Below are 9,791 nucleotides of genomic sequence, written 5' to 3' on the forward strand. Positions count from 1 at the left end.
AAGTCTTTCGGGTTATCGCGCTAGGGTCGTTGTACGTTCAGCAGCAACAGATAGAATAATACGTACGCATACGGATCGTCCTCGTTGCTCGTTACACATTCATTGTGTTACTGCAGTAAACATAAAAGTATTGGCCCACGCGCCCGACGATCGTCTCAAATACCCAACGGTGACCGATCGCTAAAAAATGTTCAGCCCGGTAACGATGGTTACGGTGAAAATATGATACTAACGAACAATAGCGTATCCGGGAATTTTTTATGGGGAGGTCCAACATTTTTATTTTATCTTTTCTTTAATTATAATTACAGTTTAACTCAATACCAAGAAATTACTATAGTATGGTTTATACATTAAAGGTATATTATATAATCTATTCAATTTGTATATTGAAGATAATGGGAAATTAAAATACACTATATACTATTATTATACTAATTACTATTAAACCGTTGAGTATTTAGAAATTTCAATGGGGAGGTCCGAACCCGAAACCCTCCCCTCCTTGGGTACGCCCTTTCCAACGAATGCCGACAATAAATATCCTTGAACACTTGGCTGCACAATATTGCACGTGTTAGTAACCCATTCAAGGATACGTGGTAATTAATTTAAGCGTAAAAATACGTTTCACGCGACATAACACTATTCTGTTTAACTTACAATAAGAACTTTTTTTTTAGTTTTATTTTTTCGATAACAAAAATATATATTATGTTGAATAAAGTTATCGAAAAAATAAAAATAATTCTTCATAGTTATTACTTCTATTATTTAAAAAAAAAAAAAAAAACAGAAAATATCTTCTAATATGCACTGGTTTTGTTTTGCGCAACATGTTTTTTGAGCTCAAAATTCGTATTTGATTATTTTATTTATAGATCCATGGGTATGATCGCGGGTCACGCACTGGAATGTATTTACACCCATACTGTAGCCCCAAAGGACAGCCCGGTCCTATATAAATAGTCTAGACCAGATAATTAAAATCATTTGTATAATCGGACCAGACCGTTTCGGAAAATATATTTTTCAATCTAGATCCATTAAAATCGTACACTCAAAAATGTTAAATACCCGGATGATCCCGATCTGAATTATACATTAAAAAAAAAAAAAAAAAAACTCCAACCAGGACCAAGATGTGGTATTTTAGATCCCGGACCGGATCGTCTAGAAAAAACAAAGTTATTGGAAACCAAATCAAAAATCATTCGTTTAAAATGACCAATCACCGAGTTACGATAAAAAAAAACAGTAAACAATGTTAGGTGCATTACCCCAGCACCCGCATTTTCGAAATCATGAATTGTAATCAAGCAGTATAATTTACTTTATTTTGTACAATTTTGTACAACCAAAATTAAATTTTGTACAACCCCCGAACCTCCCCGAAATTCAATTTCATTTTATGGGTGCTGCGGTAACGTTACACCAGCACCCGGATCAACTATTTTTCACAAATTTCAACTTTAAATCGTACAGTATTATGTACTTTATTTTGTACAATTTTTTTTTTTATTATAATTAAATGTTTTAGCATATTGTGCATGCTATTACAAGTTTGTAGATTACAGTTTAAAAGTTTAGATTACGGTTTATACAAATAGAATATGGAATGGGTATTATAGATAATTTTAATGATGTTTGTTGATAGAAGATTTAATATTGGAAATAATGACTGCTATGGGAATATTGTTAGTTTGCTTAAAATTACAGTTATCAGAAAAATTAATGGATTTAATAATATTTTGAATTCTTTCAAGATGTTTGACGTTGAATTTGAATTTGAATTTGTAGTACTGGATATTGGTTGGGCGGCTGTTACACTGGCATATGATGGACCGGACGGGGGTGCATACGATGCATAACGATGTGAGGTGACTTGTCGTTTAGGAATTTCTGTCTTTTTTTGTTTGTTTGTAGATTTTGTCAGTTTTTTGTAAATTATTCAACCTTTGTATGAAGCTGTGTGTGCACCAGAGCATAGTGCACATTTAGCCGGGAGGCTTCTATCTTTGGTACACATATCAGTTGAGTGATTTTCGCTGCATTTAACGCATCTGGGCTGCTGACTACAGTAGTTGCGCGTATGGCCATAAGCTTGGCATGAGTAGCATTGAGGCGAGTTTTTGCATTTGGCTTGTGATTTTTTAATCAATACTGCGGAGTGAAGAAGTTTTGTAATCTTGAAGATTTCTTTATTGTTTTCTTTAGGAGCCAGTTCTACATGGAATATTGGTAAAGGACGATGGTTCTTTTTGATATTAACCACGCGCGTGGCCGAGTGTCCAAGTTCAGCCAGGGCGTTTGTAGTGGAGTGATGCAGATTTCTGATTACTGCTTTATATTGATGTTTGCAGTGCGGCCAAAAAGAGTGAAATTCGGCGTCGGTTTCTTTTAAGTAGTCAATTACTATGTTGTAGGTTATGCGATTGTTGGGGCGGATTATAATAAATGATGGCGTAGACTTAAATGAAATATCGTTAGTGCCTGTGAGTGATATTATTTTCTTACTGAATATTGAGATGTTGGTGACATTCTTAATGTAGATCGCCGGTATTCGGGTAGGCATAGGTGTGGTTTTAGTTTTATTTAGTTGCTCACAGATACTATGTTATCGTTTGGTTTAAATACCTCATTTTCGATTTCGTCGTTAGTGACCTTGGCCAATGCCGCGTATCGATTTGGTGATGTATATTGTTTGATTTTCTTTTCTTCTTGTGATGATGAGCTAGAAGGCGAGGACAAATGTCGTTTTGATTTTTGGGTTTGTGATGGTTGAGGCGGCGCCATGTTTGGTGGACTCGGAGTAATTACGGAGACCGATAACGGAGCGGACGTTCGTGTGAACGAGTGTTCATGTCAAACGTTATCGCCAGACTTGTACAATTTTGTACAATCAATGATATTTACCTATATAACATTTGAGATTGATATGTATTTTTTTATATCTCTAGTTATTAATTCTATTTAAATATGGAGGTATTTAAAAGATTTTATTTACATTAAAACAAACAGTTATTATTAAACTGACATTAAATCTTAATAAATATTATTATATGCCATGACAGTTTCATTAATGGATGTATTCTTAGCGCGTCTAAATTACCGCATAATCAAGATATGACTTTGCCTATGGGTTTCAACTTACATATAGTAAAATATATAATTATGTATATAAAAATTAAATTAGTTTTGCGGAAGAGTTGTTTTGCTATTACTGTTTCAAATTGACTTGGTCAAGGGGCACTATTGGTTTCAACCTCCTGACTTCTATATTCGATATTGGTTATAGAAATAATAAATAAATATATTTTCGTATATTTGTAGTTTTGTTAATTAATGAATTAATAAATATAATTAAAATAATTATATATTTTTTTCGACACCTTGATATGTGAAATTGGTCCAATTCCCTAAAAGTAGCATGTCGGTTAGAAAATAAAAGAGGATGTAAAACCGTTGATTTTTTTTTTTTTAGATAGGTTCTATTTAAAATTAATATTAATCATAGTAACCATTATTATGGAAAAATGAACTCCAATTTACATCAAATAAAAAAAACAGTTAATATAGGAATACCTGGTACATTATTATAAATTATGGTATGATTAAATTTGTTTGTTTTTAAATTGTAATCTGACATTTGTTTACACTCTTGTGAATATAATAAGATTATTTTATGGTTGATTTTATATAATAATATTTTAATACAAATTCATTATTTTTGTCTTGATATTTTGATCGTGGATATTTTGTCCTTAGACATTTTTACCAGGAATTTCTATTGTAGGATACATACCAAACAAATACGTTGAAATATTATTAGTAAATAAACAAATGATAATTATATCTCGTAGAGTATTGGGAAAAAAATTATACAACCAGATTTTAAGATTGGTTAGACAAATTTCAGATTATTTTTTCATTCCCAAATTTGTCTTCATTGTGAACAGTTCGTCGTGAATAGTTTTGTACGGTACCTATATATGTTTTTGCTGTGTAATTTTTCAGTTGTATAAAGATTTTTAATTTTTTTTCAACTGAATCATTTATCGACTCAATAGCCGGTAAGTAAATAAACATTTTAACTATAATATAATGTAGGCACGTATATACAATCATTAATGAATATTAAGTGAAAATTGTATTTAAATCTATGCTTAAAATGAGCTCCATTTCCAATTTTTTTTTTCCAATAATTCTCCAATTATTTATTTAATAAGAATGTTCTATTGTTTTTTAGTTAGTTCTCCTTGCACAGATGATGACGAGACTGTTATATTTGATGATCTTGAATTTTCTATTACATTTTCTGATAAAGAATGGCAATTTATTAAGCCTAAAACTAGAACATATGAGGAAAAATGAGGTGCAAGAACGTATCAAATAATGTCTCCATATGAATGGACTAATATTGTACAAGAGCATTTCTTTATGCACACAAGAATTCCATGTTGTCTAGTGTTTAAAAAGTCTTACATTAATGTAAATTATGGGACATATTTATCAGTACGTGGTCATTGTTCTGATTGTGGTTCAGTTTTTGAAGGATCTATAAAACAAATTCCTGACGATGATTCTAGGTAAGATAATACACAATTATCTTTGTATATTCAATAATTTGATATCAATGGTGTAAACTGATAAAAGTTTAAAAACAATCATAACAAGTTAACTTATAAAAAAAATATTATAAAAAAAAAGGGAAGCGAAAACATCTTTTATACTTACCCCTATTTAATATCCTTCTTGTGTGTGCCATTAATAAATATTTAGATTGACCATTGTGGTACAAATGTAATATACATCTTATTGTATAGAACCTTGTACCTGTATGATATATGTCTAATTAAAATATTAAACACATTAATTTGTTATTTTTTTTTTACAGAGTAATAATGGAATGTAAATATTCTGGATCCTATAATATCTCACATTCAAAAAAACGCAAGTTAATGGGCACTCAAAAAATTCATGCTGTAGCAGCAATGCTTGACAAACATATTGATCTTTCGGTTTTCAACCGCATGGAAGCGAAACGTTTGATGAAAGAGGGTAATTTAAATTATTTGAAATTTTTCCCCAAACATTTTAGGCTACTGATTAATTTATGTATAAAATAATGCTTAAAGTAAAAAAAAAAAAAAAAAATTGATTTTGTTAAAATGTTTGGTTTAAAAAATATATTATATTCTTACAATGCTTGTAATTTTAATATGAAGAAACATGATATCATTCAAATTACTATATTATGTATATTTTACACTAAGTAGGAAGTTTTTTTTGTGAATCAAATATTCCTTTTTTTTTAAAGGGAAAATTAAATTGTTAGACATTTTCAAAGGAAGTATTTTAAAAAATAACGTTTGACCATATTGTAAAATAATTTATCTTTCAACATTTTACTATATGTATATTTGTAATAAATAAACATGGTTAAGGGAAATATTATTACATCCTTACAACATCCTCCTTGCTACAACAATGCTTTAATCAAGTTACATTATCATTTATCTATTAATAACTTTTATTATAATTATTTTGGAGTATTTATAGTATTATGAACCATTATTATAATATAATGTTATACATATAATAAACAATAAAAACACAATGTACCTAACAAAATATATTTTTAGGAGATTCTATCCCAGCTCAAATACCAAACAATCAAACTCTAAGAACAGCTAAGAGTAGAGTTATAAATGCCGAATGGTTTCATTCCAATCCAATAGTTGCTGTAAATATTATGAAACATTCTGAAACTTATTACTCAACTGTTCGAAATGTTGGATACGATGGGTTTTTTGTTCATTTTTGGAGCAACCTGCAATTACAGATATACAAAGAATGTTATTCTAGAGTCAAAATACCAACGTTGTCGTTTGATGTAATAGGTGTATGTTGTAAGAAAATTAAGAGGTCGAATGGTGATCAAAGTAGTCATCTGTTTTTGTATGAAGGTATTATGAAAATAGAAGGTAAAATATTTACTGCACTATCAATAATTTCAGAAAAACATGATACATTATCCATATACTCTTGGTTGGATCGTTGGCTTAGATGTGGCATTAAACCACTAAAAATGATTGTATGTGATCAATCATTAGCTCTAATGTCAGCCATCGTGTAACCATTCACACGATACAAGTCACTACAGGCATATTTAGAATCATGTTACAAATTAATTTTTAATCCAAATGATAGAACTTGCTCTATACTCACATGCTATATTAGAAATGATGTAAATAATTTTATTCATTTAATAACCAAATGGACTCATTTGGAAAATGTTAAGTTTGCTCGAACAAAATCACTATTTGTGAGATCCATGGCACTACTAATATACTGTAATTCAATTGAAGAAGCCAATAAAATACTCAAAGCTATTTTTAATGTAGCTTTGAAACAATACGATGGTCATATTTCAATATCAAATAAACAATTAACAGAAGATACTATATGTGCCTCGAGTAAAAAATATCTGTAATCTATAATTTCCAATAAAATTTCATACCTACAGGAGTATGATACCTTTATTGATGAAAATAATAAAGCCAAAGAACTTTCCGAAGATCATGATCTTGAAGATTTACGTGAAGATTTTTTTGATTCATTTGAGATTTGGGCATCATCAATAGCTGAGCAATGTAAAATGAAAGTTCAAACAAATGAAAGTGATATTGACAATGCACAATATACTCCAAAAATTGTGCCTCTTATAATTAAGGCTATGAAGTTATATTCTTGTTGGTCAGGTATTATAAGAAAAACATTTTGTTTTGGAGAAGCTTCAGCTTCAAGTGTCCGAATTGAAAGTAATTTCAATCAACTTAAAAATAGAGTTTTTAAAAGTGATAATTTACCATTAAGAATTGATACATTTTTAGAAAGATTTGTTTCCTATTATAAAGGCGATCACTTACTAATTCAAAATAATATTCCGCTTGAAAAAATATATGACACCAATACAATTACATCAAATCAATCAAGTGATTCTGACAGAAAAAATCTGAAAGAAAATGCTGACTATGAAAAAGTTGATAAAATTCACATTGATATAGTGACACTTGATAAAAATTCAAATACATGTATAGAACGTAATACAAAAACAAATGCTGAAGAACAATGGCAAAAGAAAGGGAAGTCGACAACATTTAAAAATAATCTATCAAAAATATCTTACTTTAATCTGCAGGCAGGATTTGAGGACTTCGATGTTAACAAAAAAGTATCAGAAAAACAAATTGTATTTTTTAAAAATAGAAATAAATTTAACAACAGTAAAAATCATAATGAAAATGCTGATGCTGAGTACGAAAAAAATGATAAAATTCACATAGATACAGTGACACTTGATAAAAATTCTAATACATACATTTGTAATTATACAGTAATATACTAACATATATACTAGTATATACTAATATTATACTAACGATTTAGATGAAAAGGTAAATGAAAGTCAACAAATCAATGAAGAAGTATCAGGTATCCTACATCCATGTTTAGCGTGTAGTAAGGTAATTTTCCTACAGGAGCCCATCGTTGTGTATAATGTACCAAGCCAGTTCATTTATTTGGCTGTTCGGTAAAAAATATAGATAGTGATAAGGGATATGGTGAGACACGGATTTGTTTGACCTGTGTAGAATGTAATACAGAAACAAATGCAGAAGAACAATGGCAAAAGAAAAGAAAGTCAACAGCATTTAAAAATAGTCGATCTAAAAAATCTTACCTTAATCCACAGGCAGGATTTGAGAAACTCGATCTCAACAAAAAAGGATCAGAAAAACAAATTGTATTTTTAAAAAATGGAAATACTTTTAACAACAAGCCTCAAACAGTAAAAAACATAGGAAAGTTATATTAAGAAATACTTGTTCTGTTGATTCTATATTAACATCTTTGGCCTATGCAGCTGCAGACAATAGTAACTATCTCTCATTCTTGATAAAACATGAAACATCTGACAAAACAGCAAAATTTATAACTAGAATTTTAAGTACAAAAAATTTAAAAAAAACTAATTTGTATACAAAACGAATAGAATAATTGGCACTGCATTACCCATATAATGATAAAGAACATACTCTAGTAGGTAATATACAACTAATTGATGTTATGGGGACATTAACATCTACAGCAACTAAACTATTCAATAAATTGCCATCATATACAAAATTGAATGTTTGCAAAAATATGTTATGTCCTAATTATATGATTGTACAAAAATACCCAGTCCTTTCGTTATGTGCTTTTGATGGTTACATTAATGTACAAGAAGAAATTGAAAAATACTTTTCTACTGAAAAAGAAACAGATTGTATTGAATTTCCATCAAGAAGGAAACACACAATCAATGCCAAATCCCATTTATTGATTGAGCTTATGTCACTTCCAAAAGGTAAAATAAATTATCTTCATACTTTAAAATGATTATATATTACCAAAATTCCTAAAAAAAAATTGATTTACTAACTTGTATTTTGTAGAACTTGAAGCATCAACGAGTTATGGAGATATTACTAAAATCTGTAATGTTCCACAAAATTATGCAAAAACAGTTTTATGGGACTTGGAGGAAATACCAAAAATGTTAATAATAAGAACCAAAAAATACTATTTAAGAAGTGCAATCGTATTTGTAAGTGGGGGTCGCTCTGGTTTAAGAGTATCCACTGGACATTATAAGTAAATGGTACGGCGAGACAATGATCGGTGAGAAGTGTATGACGACCTTAAAGAAACAACTACAAACCCCCATGGAAATAAACAAAATGTAGAATTTTTAATATATACAATATAACATTTTTGATAAATTGTATTTATTTTTTAAAACTTTATTACCTACTTAAAATATTGTAGCACAGAAATTTGATATCAAATAGATAGAGCAAGGTTAAAATTGACAAGTGTATTGATCGCATAAGAGGTTAAACAGAAATTGAGAAGATGTTGGTTATCTGGAGAACAATAACCAAAAGGAAAAAAATAAAATAAACAGTTCTGTGCTTAGATAGAGAATGACATTCAAGAAAAAAGAAAAAGAAAAAAGGTAGGCAAGTGGATAACGCTCTGCTGTATAGTATAGATGGAGAGTAGATAACTATAATGGATATGTTTAATTTGAATGCAATGTCAGGTATCATTGTATGTGAAAAACCATTATGAACGGAGATGATTTGTCAGTCTAGGATAATTAGTAGGATATATTATATTACAAGCTATATAGTTAAATTATAATATATCGTTATTTTACTTTATTTCGTAAAAAAATAAATTTCTTACGTACATAACATTTCATCTATATTAACGCTAGAATTTTTTTTTAGAGTTATTTGAAGAAAAAGTAATGGAGAACCTTGTGTTGGGTTTTTAACCTTAGATATAATTTACAAAAATTTTATTAATTTTCATCTTCAAAATTCCTTGTAAATTTTCGCGATTTTAACACATTTTGTAAACATTTAAAATTTTAATATTTTTAAATAAAAATTGTGACTAACGATTTTTGATTTTTTTCCCCTACAATAAGAACAACTTATAATAAATATTTTATTAAATTTTAAAGATTTTTTAGAAGCCAAATTTTTTTTATCGGTATTTCAAGAAAAAAAAATAGAATAATCAAAAATTTCAATAGTCTATAAATAGTTTGAAAAAATTCTAAATATTTTGAAAATTTAATCATAAATATATAACGCTAATATAAACATTTAGTTAAAATGTCAAGTCTTTACAAAGATTCGCTTTTGAGCAAAATTAAAAAATCCATTTAG

At 28.9% G+C, this 9,791-nt stretch overlaps 1 protein-coding gene across 1 annotated transcript; it reads left to right on the forward strand.

The window, feature by feature from the left end:
• Positions 1 to 7,402: 7,402 nt before the first annotated feature.
• Positions 7,403 to 8,714, forward strand: LOC112691123. Its single transcript, XM_025565275.1, has 2 exons — positions 7,403 to 8,416; positions 8,505 to 8,714. Exons 1-2 carry the CDS (start codon positions 8,134 to 8,136, stop codon positions 8,705 to 8,707), a joined length of 486 nt encoding a protein of 161 aa, XP_025421060.1. The 5' UTR covers positions 7,403 to 8,133; the 3' UTR covers positions 8,708 to 8,714.
• The last annotated feature ends 1,077 nt before the right edge of the window (positions 8,715 to 9,791 follow it).

The sequence above is a fragment of the Sipha flava genome, unplaced genomic scaffold, assembly GCF_003268045.1.
Source record: "Sipha flava isolate LNK unplaced genomic scaffold, YSA_version1 563_pilon_pilon, whole genome shotgun sequence".
NCBI lineage: Eukaryota > Metazoa > Arthropoda > Insecta > Hemiptera > Aphididae > Sipha > Sipha flava.

Coding starts and splice junctions, on each gene's coding strand:
- LOC112691123 (XM_025565275.1), top strand. CDS start 8,134: ATGGGGACATTAACATCTACAGCAACTAAACTATTCAATAAATTGCCA. Junction 8,417..8,504: donor GCTTATGTCACTTCCAAAAG/GTAAAATAAATT, acceptor TGTATTTTGTAG/AACTTGAAGCATCAACGAGT.